Genomic DNA, 20,590 nt, shown 5'->3' with positions numbered 1-20,590 from the left:
GACTGCGGTGACTCCAGACGCATTGTGGCAGGGAGAGGGCGTGGAGCGCAAGGCGGAGCCCACGGCCTTCCTTCGAAGGGGCACAAATATCCCCTGGGTGACCCTGACGCCTTGAGGCCCCTCTCTGGGTTTCAGCTTCCCCCGCTTATACCAACTGGGCCCCGGGTGGGATGCAGGGATGCGGTCTACGCCCCCAGGGCTGGTACCCAGCCTGCACCAGGCCCCGCACGACTTCCAAGAGTCTCCCCTCTTGAAGGACTCCTATCCGCCTAGCGAGCCCTGCTGCCTCCAGGGGCGCACGAGGGGCCTGCGGCGTCCAGGGAAAACCCTGCCTCCCGGTTCCGGTTACTCCGGCCTGGAAGCGAGTTGGCTCCCGGGGAAAGCCCAGCCGCCCCACCCAGCTCCGCGCCAGCATCCTCAGCATCCGCACCACTCGCGGCCGCCCCATTGGCCGACGCCCGCTCGGCAGGGCCGCCCCGCAGCCAATCGCGGCCGGGGGGCGGAGCTCCGGGCTCCGCCGGATGCTTCCATCCGCTGCGGCCCGACGCGCCTCTGGACAGAGCCGCCCCGGCCAGTCGCGGCGCGCCCGGGCGGGAGGAGCCGGTCATGCAGGAGCCGCTGCTGGGAGCCGAAGGCCGGGACTATGACACCTTCCCCGAGAAGCCGCCCCCGTCACCAGGGGAGAGGACGCGGGTCGGGTGAGAGTCGTTTGGCGTAGGGTCTGCGGGTGGAGGATGCGGATGGCCTGGTAACCTCCAGTGGGCACCTGGCTCCCCGACCTTGGGCCTCCACTGACTGTCTGGGAGTGGCCCCCAAGGGACCGCCTCGTTCAGACACGCTAGTCCGGGTCCCCCGCCCTGAGTACTAGGCCAGCCCCCAGCTGGCAGAGACAGGACCATGGATGCCCAGGGAAGGTGAGGGGTTTGCCTAAAGTCAAGCAGCAAGCCTTCTTGCGTGGCAAAGCTGGGGGCAGACGCCAGGGCTCCTGTTCTGAGAACAGCGCCCTGCACCCGTGTCCCAGCCCCAGCAATGGGCTGTCCTCATGCCCTGGGGGCTTCCCCAGGAAGTTGGTGCTCAGGCCCGGGAGGTGCCAGTCTGACCAGCTCTTGACCCAGCTGTTCCCAGCACTGCGCTCTGAGCGGGCATCCATTGTGCTCAGGCCAGGCAGCAGTTAGAAGTGGGGGGACTCAAAGATCCTGACAGCTCTGCACCGCCCCCACACACACCAGGGTCCTGCAGAACAAGAGAGTGTTCCTGGCTACCTTCGCTGCTGTGCTGGGCAATTTCAGCTTCGGGTATGCCCTGGTCTACACGTCCCCCGTCATCCCCGCCCTGGAGCACTCCTCGGATCCAAACCTGAATCTGAGCAAAACCCAGGCATCCTGGTTCGGGGTAAGAGCCGTGCTCTGAGCTAAGGGACAGGGCAGAGGGGCCGGGGACCCACTGCACTCTGTCCCCAGCTAGGAAACCAGCCCCCTTCCCCAAGCAAAGCCACAGGACCCCCTCCAGGGCCCTGGTCTGCCCCTCCCCCATCCACCCCAGGTCGGCAGTAGGGGTGGGGGGTAGTGAGGCCAGACAGTGGCTCCGAATGAAAGCGGGAAGTGAAAGCTGATGGAGAAGGCGTGGGAAGGAGCAGGTGGGGAGGTGTCCCTTAAGATCTCTACCCAGCGGGGCTGAGGGTTCCCCAGACTGCCCCCCACAACAGAGCAGGCACCTCCCTGGACAAGGGGAGGCAGGACACTCTGGTACTGACGGCAAGAGCACTGCTGGGCCATAAGGGTGCCAGGAGAGATGGTGGGCATGTGGGTAGAAAGAGCATGGGTCCTCGGAGTCCCAAGTGTCTAGAACTGCTGTCTTAGTAGCCTTGGATTTGCAACCTCAGCATATTAGCTAAGATAATAACACCCAACACGCGCTCTGCACCTAGGCTGTGCCGGGCCCCTGCTTGGCACTTCCCACGAGAGCTTGTTCACTCCGGGGCCAACCCTGTGAGGTGGGTGCCACTGCTCTCCCCATGATGTAGCTGCAGAAACTGAGGCTCAGGCTCAGCAGGATGCCCAGGTTGCTAACTGAGTCCAACTCCCTGTGTGCTCAGCAGGGAGTCCGAGAACCCCGAACCTTAGAATCCCAAGGGCTTCAAGTCACAGAACCCTCCTCTCTGCTATATGACAGTACTAGGCGTTTAAACATCCGGCTGGATAGAACCACGGCAGACACCTGTTGTGGCTTCCCTCACAAACAGCTGTCTGTGTGCTGCTTGTACCCCTCTGGGGACAGGAGGCTCACTACCATCCAGAGCCCCAGTCCTGCAGCCCAGGCTCCCGGGACAGCCTGGGAGAGCAGCTCTCTCTAGGCTCTGATGGGGTCGGAGTGGGGGTGCTGGGTGCCCAGAGCGCCCAGACATGCCTGCCCCGCACCCTCCTCTGCAGTCCGTGTTCACCCTCGGTGCGGCCGCCGGGGGACTCAGTGCCATGGTCCTCAATGACCTCCTGGGCCGGAAGCTCAGCATCATGTTCTCAGCTGTGCCCTCGGCAGCTGGCTATGCGCTGATGGCGGGCGCCCACGGCCTCTGGATGCTGCTTCTGGGAAGGATGCTGACGGGCTTCGCAGGGGGGCTCACAGCTGCCTGCATCCCGGTAAGGCCAGGGCTGCCCAGCCTGGTCCCTTCACTGCCTCAGTATTTGCACTGACCACCATGAGCTGAGGGCTCCTGGCTTCGGGGGCTCCCCCCCACCAATCCAGGGGGATATGTTTGCCAGGGAGCCTCAGCTCAGCACCCCCAGGGCAGCTAACTTGGGGGAAATGTGACACCATGCCCCAAGTTGCCCCCAGTCTGGACTCCCCAAACTTCCTGTCTTGAGGCCCAGCAGACTCGTTGCTCAATCAGAGAAAATCCACAATGAGCAACGTAACAGGGAGGAAAAGGAAGTCCCTGCCCTGCACCCCTCCTGGGACCCAGCATGTTACCCATCGATCCCACGTTGGGGCTGGGCAGGCCCAGCTGGGCACGAAGCCCTAGGTCAGGGGAGTGGAGGCCAGAGTCTGGGAGCCCTCGGGCCTCCACCCTGTCAGGGCTGAGTGGTTCTGCCCACTTGACTGTTCAGGCAGCTGAGGTCCTGCTGAGATCACGACCAGGGCGAGAACCCACGGAAGCCCCCACTCCCTTGCTTCCTGGGGCTCACTGGGCCACCCTGCTCATCCCAGCCGGGCCAGGCACGTGTGCTCAGCAGAGGCCGGGTGGGCTGTGTCTTGCAGGTGTACGTGTCTGAGATTGCTCCCCCCAGTGTTCGCGGGGCCCTGGGTGCCACACCCCAGCTCATGGCGGTGTTCGGGTCACTGTCCCTCTATGCCCTTGGCAAGTATCATCCAGAGGCACGCAAAACACCTCCTGCGTGCAGGCTGGGGGGTGGGGGGACGGGGCCGCTGAGCAGCAAGGGCTGGAAGGCACAAGCCAAAGTGTGAGTCACTCAACCGGGTCCCACTCTTTGGGGCCCCATGGACTGGAGCCCACTTGGCTCCTCTGTCCATGGGATTCTCCAGGCAAGAATATTGGGGTGGGTTGCTATTCCCTTCTCCAGGGAATCTTCCAGACCCAGGGATCAAACCCAGGTCTCCTACATTGTAGGTAGACTTTTTTACTGTCTGAGCCACCCGGGGAAGCCCGACCCAAGAGAGGAAGGGACAAACCTGCCCACAAATGAACCCGCTGCCGGGAAGCCAGGGGTGGTGGCTGCCACTGTGCCGCGCGCCTCCGGGCAGTTCCCTGCCCCTCTCTGGTCACGAGGCCCCACCCCTAACTGGGCCGTGAGGGTTCTCTTAGGCTGGCAGTCTTGTAAACTGTCTTAACAGCAGAATGATTTCTGGCAAATAGTCTTAGGTGGGAAGTCCATAGATTGAAGTGATCAGGTCGCCCGATCTTGTCAGATTTCAGAAGCTAAGCAGGGTCAGGCCTGGTTTATACTTGGATGGGTGAAAAGTGATCGGAGTGCGGCCGGCTTGCGGGGGGTGGTCAGTGTTTGCTGGTAGAGGCCCCCAGGGCCTTGCTGCTCAGGCTACTCCTCCATCACCCTGCTGTGACCCTTGGGGCCCTCCAAGGACCTGGGCCCTTTGATCAGAGTGCAGCCCGGCTTGGAGCAACCAGGGTAGGCTTCCTGTAGGAGGCGGCCCTGGGACTAACCCTTGAAGCCGAGTGAGGCTGCTCAGAGGCCCCCCGATGGGAGGGGTTGTGTCCAGCCCCCCCCCAGCCCCTCACAGCTCCTGTCTGCAGGCCTGCTGCTGCCCTGGCGCTGGCTGGCCGTGGCCGGGGAGGGGCCAGTGCTCGTCATGGTCCTGCTGCTCAGCTGTATGCCCAACTCCCCTCGCTTCCTGCTCTCCAAGGGCAGGGACACAGAGGCGCTGCAGGCGCTGGCCTGGCTGCGAGGGGCCGATGCCGACACCCGCTGGGAGTTCGAGCAGATCCAGGACACCGTCCAGAGACAGGTGTGTGCGGGGTGGGTGTCCTGCAGCACTGTGGGACACGGGCCTTCCACGCCGGTGGCATGCGCCTCGGTTGCTTTTCCTGGGAAGCGGGGATGAGAGCAGTTCCCGCCTCCAGGAGCAGGGGGTGGGGGCAGGACGTCTCGGGGTCTGGCCCAGGGTGTGTATGCGCCGCACCATGGATGCCCGGGGACCCGGCCATGTTGTCAAGCAGGGGGTCTGCCTCAGCCCACCCACTGACCCGGGAGCCTGGGTCCCTTGGGGGTCCCCACAGCTAGGGCTGCCCCAGTGACAGGGACCTTTCCTGGAAGAGGGAAGAAGGGAGCCTCCTACCTAGCCCCGGGCAGCCCAGGCCAGGGTGGCTCCAGCCGGAGGGCCCGGCACAGCCCCCCGCAGCGGCAGCCTTGTGTCTGCAGAGCAGCCACCTGTCGTGGGCCGAGGCCCGGGACCCCCACATGTACCGGCCCATCGTCATCGCCTTGCTGATGCGCTTCCTGCAGCAGCTGACGGGCATCACGCCCATCCTTGTCTACCTGCAGTCTATCTTTGACAGCACCGCCGTCCTGCTGGTGAGAGCGTGCCCCCGCCCCTCTGCCCCCGGGCCCAAGCAGGCCGTGCCCACTGAGCGCCTGCCCTGTCCGGGGCCTCGGGCGCACCCACGTCTCGTAACTATTTCTGTGCGCCCGCTTGTCCTGAGTAATGTTTGTAAGGCTTCCACGTTGTAAGCAAGATACTCGGAATTACAAGGGAGACCAGACTTCTAGAACTGACCCCGTGGGAGCCACAGATCCCAGGTTCCGGGCATCTGTCACTCGCTGAGGAAGTCAGTCCCCCCTGCCCCCCTGCCAAAACCTCAGCTTCCTCCTCTGCCAACTGGAGATAATAGCCAGCAGGCTTTCACCCGCCTGTCCTGGGCTCAGAGATGAGATGAGATGTGAAGATTAGGGGCAGTGGTGCCAGGATCCAGTGCCAGCCCTGGGCTTATTGGTGGGCATGACGGTTGTGCCCCCTGCCAGTGAGGCCCCGCGGGCTGGGCTGGGTGACTGGCAGAAAGCTGCTGAGCCCGGGGCCTGACCCTGCGGAGCCTCGGGGGTCGGGGAGAGGCCCAACAGGCTAGGGTGGCTCGGCCTCAGGGCCCCCTCCTTGCAGCCCCCCAAGGATGACGCCGCCATCGTGGGCGCCGTGAGGCTCCTGTCCGTGCTGATCGCCGCCCTCACCATGGACTTGGCCGGCCGCAAGGTCCTGCTCTTCGTCTCGGGTGAGTGCGGGCGGTCACCTGCGCGCCCTCCCTTTGCTCCTCCAGCTGCCGCACTCGCAGGCCTGGGGCACAGCTGCCCTGCCGGGTGGGCTCGGTCTGCCCGGCACCTGGTGCAGGGCCGGACGTCCAGAAAGGCCGGCTGGGGCTCGCGGGAGTGGCCTCGCACGCTGGGTGTGGCAACCCAGATGCCGGCGGGGTGGGAGCGGGCGGCACAGGGCGCAGGGCACCGAGGGGCTCAGGCTCATGGGGTCCCGGCCCCCCGAGGGCCGCTGGTCTGTCCACAGCCGCCGGCATGTTTGCTGCCAACCTGACCCTGGGGCTGTACGTGCATTTTGGTCCGAAGTCTCTGGCCCCCAACAGCACCGTGGGCCTGGAGCGCGCGGCCCTGACGGGCACGGAGCAGCCCCTGGCCACGCCCACTAGCTACCTCACCCTGGTGCCCCTGCTGGCCACCATGCTCTTCATCATGGGTAGGGGTGCCCGTGGAAGGGTGGGGGGCGGGCCAGCGTCATGTTCGGATGGGCTGGGGCGCTGCCGTCTCGGTGGTTGGGGAGGGTCTCCCGGCTGCTCCAGGGAGACACCGAGGCCTACCCCGGCCCCCGGACGGGGTCTGAGCGCACCCTTTTGCCCCTCACCCCTGGCAGGCTACGCCATGGGCTGGGGCCCCATCACCTGGCTCCTCATGTCGGAGATCCTGCCCCTGCGGGCCCGTGGCGTGGCCTCAGGGCTCTGCGTGCTGGTCAGCTGGCTCACCGCCTTTGCCCTCACCAAGTCCTTCCTGCTGGTGACGGTGAGTGCTCGGCCCGCAGGCCCCTCTGGCCGGTGCCAGGGGCCCATGAGAAGGCATCTCCATGTGTCCCCTCGGCCTCAGCACATGCTCCCTTCACACCAGGCCAGGGACTGCCAAGTGACAGCGTGACGAAGGCTCTTTTGGTTCAGCAAACACTCGGCTCAGGGAACTGTTGGGGGGAGTCAGGCAACTGACCCCCAGACCGAGGTGAAACCACAGAGCCAGGCCTGCCTGCCCTGCCGCACCCTCCCGGGCAGTGAGCGCAGTCCTCCCTCCGGTGGGCAACTTGGGTCTCTCAGCCGAGCACTTCCCCATCCTAACTTGACTCTTGGCTCAGATTCCCAGCGGGCCTTGAAGCCAACCAGAGTCCCCAGTCCCCGGGCGGGAGGATCTGATGCGGACAGCTTGGGCAGGGCCTGTCCTGGTGCAGTCAGTGCGTCAGGGCAGGGTGGAGGCACCCACAGCTGGTGCCAGGAGAAGGCAGAGTGATGGTGGAGAGGGGGCTGTTGTGGGCAGAGCAGGAGCCTGTCCCAGGCCACGCGTGGTGGTGAGCCTGCTGCATGCAAGCGCGTGGGAAGGCTGCGAGTTAAGGTGGGCGTTGGGACCTGGGAGAGAGAGGCTGGTGTCTGGGGCCAGGGTGGGCTCCAGCTCAGAGGAGGTGGTCAGTCCCAGGGCCCAGCACCAGAGGAGGGCTGCCTGCAGCCCTGGGGGCCCTCGTACGCCCTGCTAAAGTGGCTGGATATCCTGCCAATGGTGGGGAGCCCTCGGGTATCTGACCGGGTGATGGGATGGACCTCTGCCCCCGCCCCTGGCTGGCTGGCACGAGCCGGGCCAGAGCTGGTGCTGGGCTCCCCGTGACCCGTGCACTCTTCCCCCTAGAACGCCTTCGGCCTGCAGGCCCCCTTCTTCTTCTTCGCCGCTGTGTGTCTGGTGAACCTGGCCTTCACCGGCTGCTGTGTGCCCGAGACCAAGGGCCGGTCACTGGAGCAGATCGAGTCCTTCTTCCGCACCGGGAGGAGGTCCTTCCTGCGCTAGGGAGCGGCCCCGCCAGAGAGGGCCCCGCCGGAGAGGGCGGTGGAGCTGGGCTCTGGCCCCGAAGCTGCACCCTGCACCCAGGAGGCAGCAGCAACCCACCACCGACAGCCCAGGCACAGGGGGGCAGCCCAGAGGCCTGACAGCCCCCGGAACACGTGCCGGCCCGGGGCAGGCAGCACCGCCGTCGAGCAGTGTCACACACTCATCCGCCGGACCTGCCAGCAGAGGCGGCCGTCACATGGCCTCGGGCCAGGGACAAGGCCTCGCTAGGAGACCTCGTGCTGAGGATAAATGGGGCCAGTGCTGGTGGACTGGCTCTGCACGGGGACGCCACTGCCCCCGTCCGGCTGCTCCCATCACCTGGTGGCCGCGTGGCGACCAGGACAGGAAGCTGCACCTGTGAGGCCTATGGACACCACAGGGGACGTGCTGGACGCCCACCGGCCAGGGCACAGGACCCTGCATGGACTCTGCCTCCTACACCCGCCCCGCTTCTGGGAACAGGAAGCGCTTGAGGGCGAGCTGTGTTCACCCTATTTATACCAATAAATGAGAGGAAGTGGGGAGTACTCCCGGTGGGGGAGCACCCCCCCAGCAGCCAAGCCAGACCCAAGACTCAGCCAAGGTCACCAGAGCCTGCTACCCCAGGCCACCCCAGTCTGCCCACAGTGAGGCAGAAGGAAGGGGCAAGGGCTGGGTCTCCCCGGCCGTGAGGTTCCAGCTCCTCCTAGCTGTGCGCTCAGAAGAGCCACCTGCGCCGTCTGAGATGCTGGGAGCAGGCTGCATGGCACCCCGATGACATGGTGGGCTCCCCCGGGGCCAGGGGCCCCTGTTCGGCTGCTCTGGGGTCAGGGTGTCCCTTCTGGACCAGAGGGAAAAGGTAACGAGCAGAGCACGGGAGCAAGAGTACAGACCGCCACCGGGCTTTATTGCTCAAAACACAAGCCAGACACGGAGAGTCGACAAGGAGCATGGGAGGACAGAGCCCAGACCCCCAGGGTGGGCAAGTCCTGGCCACCTCGGTGGGTGACCTGCCCACTCTAGCCTGTGACCCAGGGGCTGGAGGGCCTCCCTAACACCCGCCCAGCTTCCTCACAGGCCAGAGCCACAGCCCTGCTCCACACACAGCCAGCTCTTCCCTCCTGCAGCAAGGAGACCCCCATCAGCAGGAAGGGCTCCGTCAGCAGGGAGACCCCAGTCAGCAGGGAGGCCCAGCAGAAGCAGGAGTGACCCCAGAGCCCCACTTCCTGGGGAAGGATGAGCCAGGAGGTGGGCAGGGCCCTCGCTGCTCCAGGGAGGTAGACAGTCTGATCCACGGCACACACAGGAGACACGCGCACGCACACGCACACGCACACACCCTGCCGGCCTGGAGAGGCCTACAGCCCACAGCCCTTTGACCCCGGCACAGGCCTAAGGAAGATGGTCCCAGAGGACCCCTGAAGGCACATGTCCCGCCGGGCTGGCCGCACGGTAGACCCTGCCGCCCCAGAGCTCAGCCCAGCTGAGGGCTGGGGGCATGCTGCTATCCCCAGGACAGGGCCTGCCTCCCAGCCACCAACCCTAGCAACCCCCAGAGATGAAGGTCCATCTGGAAGCAAAGACTGGGTGCAGCCCTGGGGCTGGCTCCAGAAGGCAGGCGCAGCCCCCCATGCTCCTGGGAGGAGCAGGGGCGGAGCCCCAGAGCCGCGTACGGCTGGCCCAGGCCGGCCAGGCCCAGGGGAGAGGCCTGCTTCTGTGCTCGTCCACGGTGCCGGGACCAGAGGCCGGAGCACACCCCAGGCTGCCAGGGCTGCCGGTGGGGGCACTGGAGGGGCGTCTGGGGGCTCCCATGGAGGAGACTGGCGGGGCCTGGGCGGTGGTGGGAGGCCAGACAGAAGCGGCCCAGGCAGCTCAGCTCACGGGGTATGCTCCTGCCTGGGAGGCCAGGAGGCCCGAGCGGATGTACCCCCATATGGAGACGGGACCCACATCCCCAGGAGCAGCTCCTCCCAGGCCTCCAGCCGGTCACGGTGGGTGGTCCCGCCAGCCACTCGAAGTCTCGAAGTCCACCCTGTGGCCTGTGGCCGGCCAAGCCAGGCCAGCTGGAAACAGTGGGGCCAGTGTCTGTGCAGAGCCCTGCAGCTGGTTACCCTGAGGCTCCCTCTGCTCACCCTGCTGCTGCCGGTGAGGCCCTCCGAGCCCTCACCCTGCCCCTTGGCACTTGGCTCAGGGTGATGCCAAGGGCGGGGCGTGGCAGGGGGCAGAGAGAGGACTCCGGGCGTGGGGACAGGTGAGCAGGACTGAGAGAACCAGACGTGGGCTCCTCCCCAGACCCCTCGGGGTCCACGCTCCTCGGCACAAGCTCACTCAGACCAGGAGGCGGGCGGGGGCAGGAGGGCCCCAACTCCCTCACAGCTCCCCCTCCAGGGCGTCCGTGAGCTTCTCCTCGTCCACCTGCTGCCTCTGCTGCTGGATCCTGGCATAGGAGATTGCGTCGCCCCTGGGGAGACAGGGCAGTCAGCGCTACACGGGGGACAGACCCCAGACACGCAGCCGCCCGGCCTCTGCCCCGTTCCTGGCCTGGGGCCCTGGGGGGGGCCCTCCCTAGCGCCTGCCACGCCCCCTGGTTTCCCCAGATGAGACCCTGTCACTGAGGATGGCAGAGACCCATCCTGTCGCCTCTGAGAGTGGCCTGGACTGCTGGGGACGTGAGTTGAGGACTGGGGCCCTCGGGCTGTGCTCTGCGGGACCGGGGGGGGGGGGGGCATCGGAACACCGAGCCAGGAGCGGGCCCGATGGGCAGAGGCTCTCCAAGAGCTGTGCCCCTGCACCCCTGCCAACTCTGCGCCCCAGGGGTCCCGTGAGTTCGCCCGCCTCCACCCCTTAGAGCTCAGATGCCCCGGAGGCGCTGATGAGGGTCACTGACAGTGGTCAACGGCCGCTCCCAGACCTGCGTCCCCAAGAGGCTCCAGAAGGGAGAGACCACCCCCACTCCCCCTGCAGCCGGGCCGGGACCAGCAGACGCACTTTTTGCCCAGCGCAGACAGCCCATACAGCACCCCGGTGGCGAAGGCGATGGCGTTGCCCAGCAGTGTGGTCAGGGTCAGGCTGATGACGACGGGAACGACCGCCATCCTGCGGGAGGAGCAGAGGTCACGGGGCAGGCCCGCCCACCCATGGCCACAACACCACTTCCTGCTGCCCAGGCTCACCCAGCCCCTGCCCGGACAGTGGGCACAGGAAGGGACCCCGGGCATCAGCTGGGACACAGGCTCACAATCCAGCTTCACAGAGTCCTCAAACACTCATAAGCCTGTCTGCAGAATTCTGTGCTTTGGGGAGAGAACCCGAGGCTTTCATCGGATTGTGGGGAGACCTCCCCGGTGGCTCAGTGGTAAAGATCCCCCTTGCCAATTCTGCAGACACGGGTTTGATCCCTAATCCAAGAAGGTCCCCTATGCCACTGAGCAATGAAACCCATGGGCCACAGCTACTGAGGTCTCGCCCCATAGAGCCCATGCTCTGCAGCAAGAGAAGCCTGCACACCACGACGGAAGCGCAGCCCTGCCTGGCTGCAGCTAGAGAAGGCCCAGACGAAGCAACAAGGGGCTGGCACAACCAAAACACAAGCAAGATTATTAAAAAAAGAAGAAGATTTTTGAAAGGGTCCATGATCCGAAAAGGTGGAAACAGCGCTGAGATGGTCCAAGCCCTCAGTGTGCATAGAGACAGAGAGAGGAGACAATTCCGGTGTCCGCTCAGGCCCCTGCTGGCCTTGTGACTCAGGGCAAGTTATTCAGCGGAGGCTCAATCTCGCTACGGTGGGGTGGGATCAAATCTCAGAGGTTGTGGGATGGAGCAGGTAAGGCGTGTTGACTGCCTAACACGATGCCCGGAACAGCATAAACAGTAAATAAACTAAGGCTCCGACTGGCGCAATGAAACCAGCCACATCTCAACAAGGAAGATTCCAAAGGTTAAGCTGCCCGGGGCTTTCCTGTGGCGAGGCGCACGCGGAGCACATCTCTGGTGAGGCAGCCCCCGCTCTGTCTGGTCCCACTGGCACCACCTGGAGGAAGGCGGCCGCTCTGGCCTACGCGTCCACAGGGTCAGTGGCTGGTCCTGGTTGGGATGTCCAGACCAGTGGCAGCGATCTGGGCTAACACACACACCCGGTACGCAATGAAGACAAGACTGTATACCCTCTTCTTGGGCGCGACCAACTGAATTCTACCTGCGTGTCCGTTCTGGCGGGAGGTGTGATCGTGAGGTTTTACTGGAGTTATAAAATTTCCCAGTAATAAAATAATAATAGGAACCGTGAAGGGAAAAAAGAGACCGTGGGAAAAAAATCTTCTGTTAAAACAAAATTAAAGGCAAACAGCAGGCTGGAAATATATTTACAGGGAACACAATAAAAGATGACGGAATCTTTAATACAGAAAACACACGCAGCTTACTAAGTAAGACATTAGGATGTCAACGGGTAAAAAGAAAACTAGACCATTGATTACCAAAAAAGAAAATGCAATTAGTAAAAGCACAGAGAAAAAGACTTCGCCTCTTAGCTAACAGACACAAATGTGAAAAAGGCACACGGCCCAGGGCCAGGGACAAGGAGGAAGAAACCCAGGGAACCTCTTCAAATTGTGGAAAACAATTTAGCCACACACTGGAATCATTTAAATGACCATAATCTTTGACCCAGTAACTCCACACCTGGAAACAGATCCTAAGGAAATCATCAGAAACACAGAAATTTTTAGCACCAAGATGCTCATCGCAGCCTGACCTGTACTTCAGTTGGCAAACTAAGAAAAGCGCGACACAGCCAGTGGGATAAGCATTTCTGTCATTAACAGTCATGTTATGAAGCCTTTGTGGTAAAACTGAAAACATCTGTACCATGATGTTAAGGGGGGAAAACCAGGACACAAATTTATTTGCAATGGTTAAAACTGGGTGAGAAACAGGTTTTTTAAAATGCCTGCAGACAGGCTGAAAGAACACATATCAAAATGTAACAGGTAGTGGGGCTTTGAGTAACAACTTTCTCTTCTCCAGCTTATCTTTAACAAACATACATTACTGTTAGCATTTTAACACACATTTAAAAAATAAAGGTCAAGGCAAAGGACATGCCGACACGCATTTCATTCCTCTGTGATCAGACACGGGGGAAGCGGTCTAGAACTGACCACACAACCACTGGCCTCCAGAAAGGGAAGAAACCTTTGAAATAAAAACCTCCGTGTTGATGCCTAAGGATAATCCAGGTAACCACTCCTGCTGTTGCCTGGAGCTCTTAACAGCCTCCCAGACACCAGGCGCTATTCTAGAAGCTGCATGGGACACATCCTGAAGTTAGTTCAACCTGGGAGTTCAGACGCAAGGACTCAGATGCAGAACTTGTTGCTAGAAGTGGGAAAATCCGAGAAAAACATATTGGGAGGCCCTATTTCCTGTTCTTCCCCCTTCCGTGTCAGGACACCTCGGTCGGCCACTGTCCTGAAAGGCTTTCCAGAGGGACACAAGGATCTACCAGAATCCGCCCAACAACTCCCAGCGGATGGGCCGACAGCCCAGGCGAGCCTCCCTTCCCTTATCACCCTCGAAGCTGCAAGGCGCACGGGCCTCACGGCCGGAGCTGCGGGCGGCGCAGAGCCGCTGGATCATGGTCAGCTGGTCCACCGCGCGACTCGGCACAAAGGCCGTCCCCGTTTAAACCTCCCCGGGGAGTACGACCCCTCCCCGCTCCCGGCCAACACCGCCTCGTGGGGCAGAGGCAGGGTCTTGGGGAGCCGAGTCACGCCCAGCCCGCGGCCCCTCACCCGCAGTAGAAGACGGCCTTCTGCCAGGAGCGCAGCCGGTCTGCCTTAGCTGCCACAGCGTTCGCAAACTCCATGAACTGGCAGCAGAAGGGCGCCTCGCACAGCAGCAGGACAGAGGCGTTCATGCTGGAGGGCCGGGGAGAGGAGCAGGCTGACACCGGGCCGGGCTGGTGCATCCCGGCGCCCATGTCCCCGGGATGCCACCCCTCCCGCTGCTGCCTCGGGGAACACCCCCTCCATGCTGCTCACCCCACCAGGCTCCGAGACGAGCCAGAACAGGGTAGCTGGAGCAGGGCTCCCAGGGAAGAGCTGAGGCTGGGGGCTGCCACGGCCCCCCTCGGGGGGCTCCCACGGAGGAGCCCAGGTCCCAGTCGCAGTGACCAGACCCTGGGCCCTTCCAGCGGGCTGGGCCCTTCCATCCCCCCAGCCTGGAGGGAAAGAACCCCTGTTTGCCCCAAGAACCCCCCGAGCCCCAGAACAGGAACTGTTCTGCACAACTCACACCCCCCAGGTCCCCAAGTTCCCCGCACACCACCAGCATCCAGCAAGCCTCATGGACCAGTGCTCCCAACTCGACCCCCATGGGCTCCCCCAACCCTCCTGGGAGGTGAGGCTCTACACACACCCCCAACCCCCCAGGCAGGACCGTCGCACGCTTACTCACACCATCCACACGCCGGCCGCGATGTTCAGAGGGTGGATGGTGATGCAGTTGAAGAGGCCCGAGATTGCACAAGCTGGAGAGAGAGACACAGGAGCGGGAGTTGGCCGGGGGAGGCCACCCAGGGAGACGGCTCAAGACAGCGCGAGAAGCCCTTCCGACTCAGCCCCAGGCTCTCCTCACAGCACCCAGACATCTGCCCTCGGAGAGGTGGCCCCATCGAGGCCAGCACACGGCTCCACAGACCACGAGGACAGCTCAGGCAGGTGAAGCGCTTGCCCAGACCCCACGGCCAGGGCGCAGCGGGATCCCGGAGCTGGCTTGCTCCAGGGCTCAGCAAGGGCATCCTGCCCTCTCTCCGTTCCGGGCCTGGGGGAGCCTGCCCTCCGAGCCCCAGCTGTCCCGACACCCACCTTGCAAGGTGAGCAGCATCAAAGAGAGGCCATCTCTCAAGGGCTCGGGGCAGGGCAGGCGGCACCACGCACCGCGTGGGCCACAGAAAAGCCCCCTGGGTGTAGCTGCAGACAGGCATGCCCCTCTTGGAACAGAAATTGGGTCACAATCCCGCTCTGACCACAACCCAGCCCAGTGACTCTGGGTACGGTCTTTTCACCTTTCCAGGCCCATTTCCTCTCCTGAAGCCCAGCCCACCCACCTGGAAACACCCAGGGCCTGTGGCGGGGAGGAGGCATCCTCTGCTACCCGGGAAAACGGCTTCCCTGGGGCCCCAAACACAGAGCCAGCTCACCCCTCCCGACGGCCTCCCAAGGCAGGGTCTGTGCACTCACCTCCCTCCGTCCCCAGGGCCCCAGCCCGCTTTGCCAAGAATTCCAGGAGCCTGCCAGGCAGAGCCAGGAAGCCACTTGCTGGGCAGGAAGCTGCCCACCACCCCCCCCCCGCCCCCCCCCGCCCTGAGGCAGCAATGAGCAACCAGTTCATTAAATTTGCAACAGCTCCCTCCGTACCTGATCCCTGAGAAGGCCTGGAGCCCTCCTGGCGTGTTCCCGTGTAACCCTACACAGACAGCAAGTGATGGAAGACGAAACCACGTGAAGTGAAGGGGACTGCCCCGTGTGACCCCCAAGGTCTCCTGCAGCGACAGACGTGCTCCGGCCTTCTAAAGGTGGCACCTGTCCTGGACCGACCGTCACACTCATTCGGGCAGCAGGCTCCCCAGGGCCACAGATATGAGTGCCCCAGACATGACGCTGCTTCTGCCCGACGGTCCGCTGGGCTCAGTCTCGCCTGACAGAGGCCCATACGTCCGCCTTCCACCTCCAACCGTGTCTACCAACAGCCAACCTTCCAGGAGGACCAGGTTTCAACCCAGACAAAGAGGCTCCAGCCAGGAGCCCTTTAACCATCAAGTGCTGGAAGATGTCTGTTCGGGGGCCTCTGATGCTTGTCGCAAGTGAGGGAGGTGTCCAGGGCCAGCCTGTCTCCTCCAGATGACAGTCAAGCCCCCGAGGAAACGCCTCTCCAAGGCCCCCTACCTGAGGAAGGTGGTGCTTCCACACAGCGACCAGAGAGAAGCAGGAGCTCTACCTGAACTCTAGTCTCATCTCTAAAACTCCCGTGTGCTTTGCAATTGACCCTGTGTTATATGCTTTTGGGAATCCACATGACAATCACGTTCCCAAATCTGCAGGTGAAAGTGACATTTCAGGGTGAAGCCACAGGTCTCTCTTCATCTTCACGGGTCAGTACCCCAACACCATGAACTCCTGGTGCGGCCCAGGTATCCCGCTTCAAAAGCACAAGCTAGATGGGATGCCAGAGTCAACAAGGGACTCAGCCTCATGGCTCAGCTGGTAAAGCATCTGCCTGCGATGCAGAAGACCCGGGTTCGATTCCTGGGCCGTAAAGATCCCCTGGAGAAGGAAATGGCAACCCACTCCAGTATTCCTGCCTGGAGAATCCCATGCACAGAGAAGCCTGGCGGGCTACAGTCCACAGTCCATAGAGTCACAAGAGTCGGACAAGACTCAGTGGCTAAACCACCACCACCGGCAGAGCTGAGGACCCCAAGACAAAGGGAGGAGGGTGAGGGCCCACAGGACACAGTGAGGCCCTCCACTCCCCACCCCATGCCTCATCAATGTCAGTCCCACAGCAGCCTCACTTTGATCTGCCAGGGAAACAGCTACCCAGACTCTGAAGGATCATACCGAGTCTCTCCTACAAAGTCAAAAGCATGCTTCCTCTGAATAGCAGTGACAGGGACTCAGAGGCCCTTTGGTGACTGGCAGAGGGCCCACCCCACTCTGGCCTCTGGACAGGGGCACACCCTGCCTCCACCCACCTGGGAGGGCCATGAGACTGGAAAGGGACCCTAAAGAGGTGCTCCTTCTGGCATATCTGATCAAGGTCCGCCTGGCCCCGGCCCTCTGTGCCAATCCTGAGAACGCCTGGACAAACAGACACTCCCTCTCTAAGGCGCCGGGCTGTGCCCGCCCCGGTCCAGTAATTCACAAGGTTGTGGGTAGCAGCCATTCAGCTAGACTGGCGCTCGCCTCAGAAGACCCGCCACGAGGTCCTTCTTTCACTGAGTAGCAGGTCCATCTTCCTACATCTGCTCTTTTGAGGGTGGTTGTACTAAAAGAGCCTGGCTTCCCGGAAAACTTGAGGTTGGGGGTGTGTCCAGGACAAGCCTGCATCCCGGGAACTTGAGGATGCGCGGCGCTGCTGCGGCTGAGTTGACAGCCGGAGGCAGAACTGACATCAGAGGAAGCGCACGTCTCCAAGTGGACAGCGAGGACCCAGAGGAGGGGTCACCTTCCTTCCTCGGGGATCACCTGCTCCCTGACACCACCCGCCCCTTGGGAAACCTGGCCAGACCTGCACCCGCCCCACGTGTAAACAACCTTCGCCGGAAGGATAAGGCGGCCGCTGTCCGCACGCGCAGCAGAGTCAGCAGGCGGGGCTGCCCTCCGGCCAGGCGGGTTGTGGGAAGGGGGGTGGTGCGGCGGTGAGGCCACGTCGGGCCCGCGGCTCCCCGGGCGGTCATGCTCCACCACCCCCCCCGCCGGAACGCGCCCTGAGTCCGGGCCGCCAGCCGGTAACCATGGCAACCACAGAAGCGCCCGCGTCCCGCGAGCCCAGCGCAACCAGCGGACTGCATCTCGAGCGGGTCCCTTCCAGGAGGCACGCGGGGTGGGGGGCGCGGGGCCGGGCCGAGTACTCACAGACTGCCCCTAACACCCCCGACAGGCGACACAGCCAGCGGTACCACCACGTCATGCCCTCCTCCGGCGCGGGCTGCGCCGAGCTCGCGGGCGCCACCGCCGCTCCGCCCGCGCCGCTCATGGTGCCGCTGTCAGGCGCTGCCCGCCGCGCGCACAAAGAGCCGCGGAGCCGGCCGCGTAGTCCCGGCGCGCGGCCTTGTGGGAGAGGCGGCCGCTTATTAGCATAGGGGGCGGGGCTGGCGGGGAAGGGGCTGGCGGGGCCGGGCGGAGGGCGCACGAGAGGCCCGGGCTTATTAGCATAGGGGCGGGGCGTCGTGTCTTTAGCATGGGGGCGTGGCCCTCGGGAACCTGGACGGAAAGCGCCCGGGGGCCTCGCGCTTATTAGCATAGAGGCGGGGCTTCATGTTATTAGCATAGGGGGCGGGGTCCGCTGGCGCGCCCGAGAGGCCCGGGGTTGTTAACGTAGAGGCGGGGGCGTCGTGGCTGGGCGCGGGGGTGGACGCCCGAAGCTCTTGTTCATTAGCATAGGGGCGTGGCCCGCGGGGACAGGGACTGAGCGCGCCCGGCCCCCTCGCGCTTACCAGCACAGGTCCGGGCCCTGCCCCGCGGGACTCTCCGGCGCTCTGCCTCCCCACTCAGACTAGCAGAGGGGCGGGGCGTCGCAGGGAAGCGACGGGAGCGCGGGCATCAGGGCCTCGGGACTCCAGCCTCCCTCCCTGGATAGACGGACGACCGCTGGCGGTGGCCCGGGGTTTCCTGGAATCGGGTGTGGATGTGGAGCCCGACTGCGGCCAGGGAATCCCCGTTGTGCGGTGGGCTGGGTTTTCAAGCCGTGTTCGGGCACTTTGAGTAAAGAAAACGCTACTCAGACGGAACGCTCAGTTTATTGGTACCCGAGGGGCTGGAAGAGTCCCGCCTCCCACCCCCTCGTGTTCTGTCTGTTGGAGGAGGCACTCAGACACCAGAGTCAGCTCACCAGGGCTGGACGGACACCTGCCAGGTGTTCATAAATGTCAGGCACCTTCCTTTCCCTACTGGTACTGGGAGGAGGCATTCCACTGTGTCCCCCGAGCAACTTAGGGATGCGCTTGGAGAGGAAGCTGAGGCAGGGGATCCGCTGGCTAACGAGCTCTCGTGTGGAGGGTCCAGTATTGGCCCCGAAGGCTGGCGTGTGCTTCCAGGAAGCCCTGGCTAAACTCCATCTCTGCCTGGCTGCCCTCTGACTCCCAGTAGAGCGTCTGCTGCCCACGAAATGCCGTTGTCCTCAGGCTGTGGATGTCCCGGATCTGGGAGAAAAGAGGCAGCCCAAAGGACCGACCGCAAATAATAATTAGCATAAGCACTTAATGTGTAAAGTGTCGTACACCCAGGTCACACAGCAGCCCATCACGAAGACGCTGTTATTCTACCTGAGCAACTGAGGCTCAAAGAAGTTGTACTCCTTCCTCAAGGACACACAGCCAGAATGCCACAGCTGGGATCTGAGCCCAGATTTGTACAGAGGCCAGACAGCCTCCTGCAGGAAGCTGATACCTTACAGAGGCCAGTTCTCCCAGAACACACGAAAGCTCATCGAGGGAGGGCTTGGCCTACTCTTCTAGTAAAATTATCTGATGCGCTAAAATTATGCTTCAGTCCTGAGTGAACCGGCTGTCTACATCAGCCAGTTCCTGTATTTCATTCTTGTAGGGAGCTCAAGAAACATTTGCTGGGAAATAAGTGGAGGAAACTTATCTGCCATTCATTCACTGATTTTGAGGATTTTGGTCTGAAGTAGACTCAGTGGGCCCAGCAACCCTCCAGTCCAGTCCCTGCCCGTCCCCAGGGACGGCTGTCGAGAATGATGGCAGAAGTCAGCCCCTTCCTGTCCCCATCCCAGCAGCCTCACCAAGATGTAACTGGCATCAGTTCCCTCAGCTCTGGTGCCGCTGTCCACGGTCAGGGCATGGATGGCGATCCTGGCCCACGGGGCCACGTCGATGAAGATGCGACAGCCCCCCACGTTCCTCCCACCCGGACTCATCGATGGGCTCAAGATTTCACCCCGGGGTCCGAAGAGCTGCATGTCACATCCTGCAGGGGAGAGCAGGTGGACAAACTGTGTGTGGACCACCTCACACACAGAGGATGCCCCAGGAATGGCTGCTCCTGGCAGAGGCCAGGGCAGCTCACAGCCGGGCAGCAGTGGGGATCGGTGCGGCACCACGGTCAGGATCAGGGGCCCCGGCAGAAGTCCCCACTGAACCCCACCTCTACCACTTCCTGGCTGGGTGACCCTAATGAAGGCTTTAAATGCTCTGGGCTTCAGTTCCTTCTGCAAAGTGAAGGGAACAGGAGCACACACTGGGCAGGACAGACTTTAAGAGATCTCAGCGAAGTCACACGTGCAAGAGAGCTTTACACAGACCCGGCCCGGGGGCAGCCCTCCTGAGTCTCCCCCAAGGCAGGTGCCTGTGCGTGGGGAGCCTGGGAAGTGAGGAGCGAGGACCAGGCCGGCAGCCAGGACCTGTGCTCCATGCTGAGGGGCCAAGGAAGAAGGGTCCCAGGGTCCCACTTCCCATCTGAGGTCTGGGGGGCCCAGAAGTGCCTGGAACCCCGAGGGAAGCCACCTTCCAGCAGCTTGGGCTGCAGGAAGAGGGCAAGACCCCCAAAGCAAGCCAGAGGGCAATGATGCGCTGGGGCCCCAGGCTTGCAGGGCTCCCGGCCACTGTCCTGCATATGAGGTGTGCGCACACACACACCCTGCTCTGCAGAGGATGAGCCAAGAGGACAGTGCACTCAGTGGGGCTGGGCAAGGCAGCATGCAGAAGGCCCTTAAAGGATCCTGAAGGACCTGAGTGCCAGGCCAGGGTGTGGGGCCTCGGTGGTCTGAGGGAGGGTGTGAGCCCTTGTGCCACGGGGCCCCAGAGGAAGGGAGGCTGCACAGCTCAGGACCCTGTCCTGGGCACACGTGCAGGGGTGGGGTGTCGGGGGGTCCAGGAAGGCACTGCATTTCATTCACAGTCAGCTCATTACTTTGCAACAAAGGTCCGTCTGGTCAAAGCTACGTTTTTTCCAGTAATCATGTATGGATGTGAGTTGGATCATAAAGAAAGCTGAGTGCCGAAGAATTGATGCTTTTGAACTGTGGTGCTGGAGAAGACTCTTGAGAGTCCCTTGGACTACAAGGAGATCAAACCAGTGAATCCTAAAGGAAATAAACCCTGAATATTCATAGGAAGGACTGATGCTGAAGCTGAAGCTCCAATACTCTGGCCACCTGATGCAAAGAGCAGACTCATGAGAAAAGACCCTGATGCTGGGAAAGACTGAGGGGAGGAGGAGGAGGGGGCAACAGAGGATGAGATGGTTGGATGGCATCACCGACTCGAT

The 20,590-nt window shown here is 62.7% G+C and overlaps 3 protein-coding genes across 4 annotated transcripts in view; 1 reads left to right on the top strand and 2 right to left on the bottom strand.

Moving 5' to 3' along the window:
• The first annotated feature begins 593 nt into the window (after window positions 1-593).
• Window positions 594-8,139, top strand: SLC2A6 (solute carrier family 2 member 6). Of its 2 annotated transcripts, XM_052649066.1 has the most exons (10): window positions 594-698; window positions 1,230-1,392; window positions 2,430-2,636; window positions 3,256-3,355; window positions 4,268-4,479; window positions 4,893-5,045; window positions 5,626-5,734; window positions 6,019-6,204; window positions 6,379-6,524; window positions 7,404-8,139. In XM_052649066.1, the coding sequence occupies exons 1-10, from the start codon at window positions 607-609 to the stop codon at window positions 7,557-7,559; spliced, it is 1,524 nt and encodes a 507-aa protein (XP_052505026.1). In that variant the 5' UTR covers window positions 594-606; the 3' UTR covers window positions 7,560-8,139. The 2 variants fall into 2 exon arrangements, with proteins under 2 accessions (XP_052505026.1, XP_052505027.1); XM_052649067.1 differs by lacking the exon at window positions 3,256-3,355 and having other exon boundaries at window positions 4,378-4,479.
• Window positions 8,140-8,461: 322 nt separating this feature from the next.
• Window positions 8,462-17,355, bottom strand: CACFD1 (calcium channel flower domain containing 1). Its single transcript, XM_052648830.1, has 5 exons — window positions 17,219-17,355; window positions 14,037-14,109; window positions 13,373-13,498; window positions 10,569-10,676; window positions 8,462-10,041 (listed from the first exon to the last, which is right to left on the bottom strand). The coding sequence occupies exons 1-5, from the start codon at window positions 17,337-17,339 to the stop codon at window positions 9,951-9,953; spliced, it is 519 nt and encodes a 172-aa protein (XP_052504790.1). The 5' UTR covers window positions 17,340-17,355; the 3' UTR covers window positions 8,462-9,950.
• Window positions 17,356-18,339: 984 nt separating this feature from the next.
• The window catches only part of ADAMTS13 (ADAM metallopeptidase with thrombospondin type 1 motif 13), a 32,265-nt gene continuing 30,014 nt past the window's right edge, over window positions 18,340-20,590 (bottom strand). Inside the window, exons 29-30 of the mRNA XM_052649260.1 lie at window positions 19,107-19,291; window positions 18,340-18,504 (exon numbers count right to left, since the gene is read on the bottom strand). Of these exons, the coding sequence (XP_052505220.1) occupies window positions 18,340-18,504; window positions 19,107-19,291 (350 nt within the window). The remainder of the gene's footprint in view (window positions 18,505-19,106; window positions 19,292-20,590) is intronic.

This window comes from Budorcas taxicolor, chromosome 11, assembly GCF_023091745.1.
Source record: "Budorcas taxicolor isolate Tak-1 chromosome 11, Takin1.1, whole genome shotgun sequence".
NCBI lineage: Eukaryota > Metazoa > Chordata > Mammalia > Artiodactyla > Bovidae > Budorcas > Budorcas taxicolor.
Note: the sequence above shows the minus strand (reverse complement) of the source record. Positions and strands in the feature narration are given on the sequence as shown.

Bases quoted from the DNA above. Each gene is read 5' to 3' on its own strand.
- CACFD1 (XM_052648830.1), bottom strand. From the start codon at position 17,339: ATGAGCGGCGCGGGCGGAGCGGCGGTGGCGCCCGCGAGCTCGGCGCAG. The intron at 10,677-13,372 runs GTGAGGGGCCGC...CTCCTCCCGCAG, and splicing joins AAGGCCGTCTTCTACTGCGG to GATGGCGGTCGTTCCCGTCG. The intron at 10,042-10,568 runs GTGCGTCTGCTG...CTGTCTCCCCAG, and splicing joins CTGTCTGCGCTGGGCAAAAA to GGGCGACGCAATCTCCTATG.
- SLC2A6 (XM_052649066.1), top strand. From the start codon at position 607: ATGCAGGAGCCGCTGCTGGGAGCCGAAGGCCGGGACTATGACACCTTC. The intron at 3,356-4,267 runs GCAAGTATCATC...TCCTGTCTGCAG, and splicing joins ACTGTCCCTCTATGCCCTTG to GCCTGCTGCTGCCCTGGCGC. The intron at 5,735-6,018 runs GTGAGTGCGGGC...GTCTGTCCACAG, and splicing joins GGTCCTGCTCTTCGTCTCGG to CCGCCGGCATGTTTGCTGCC.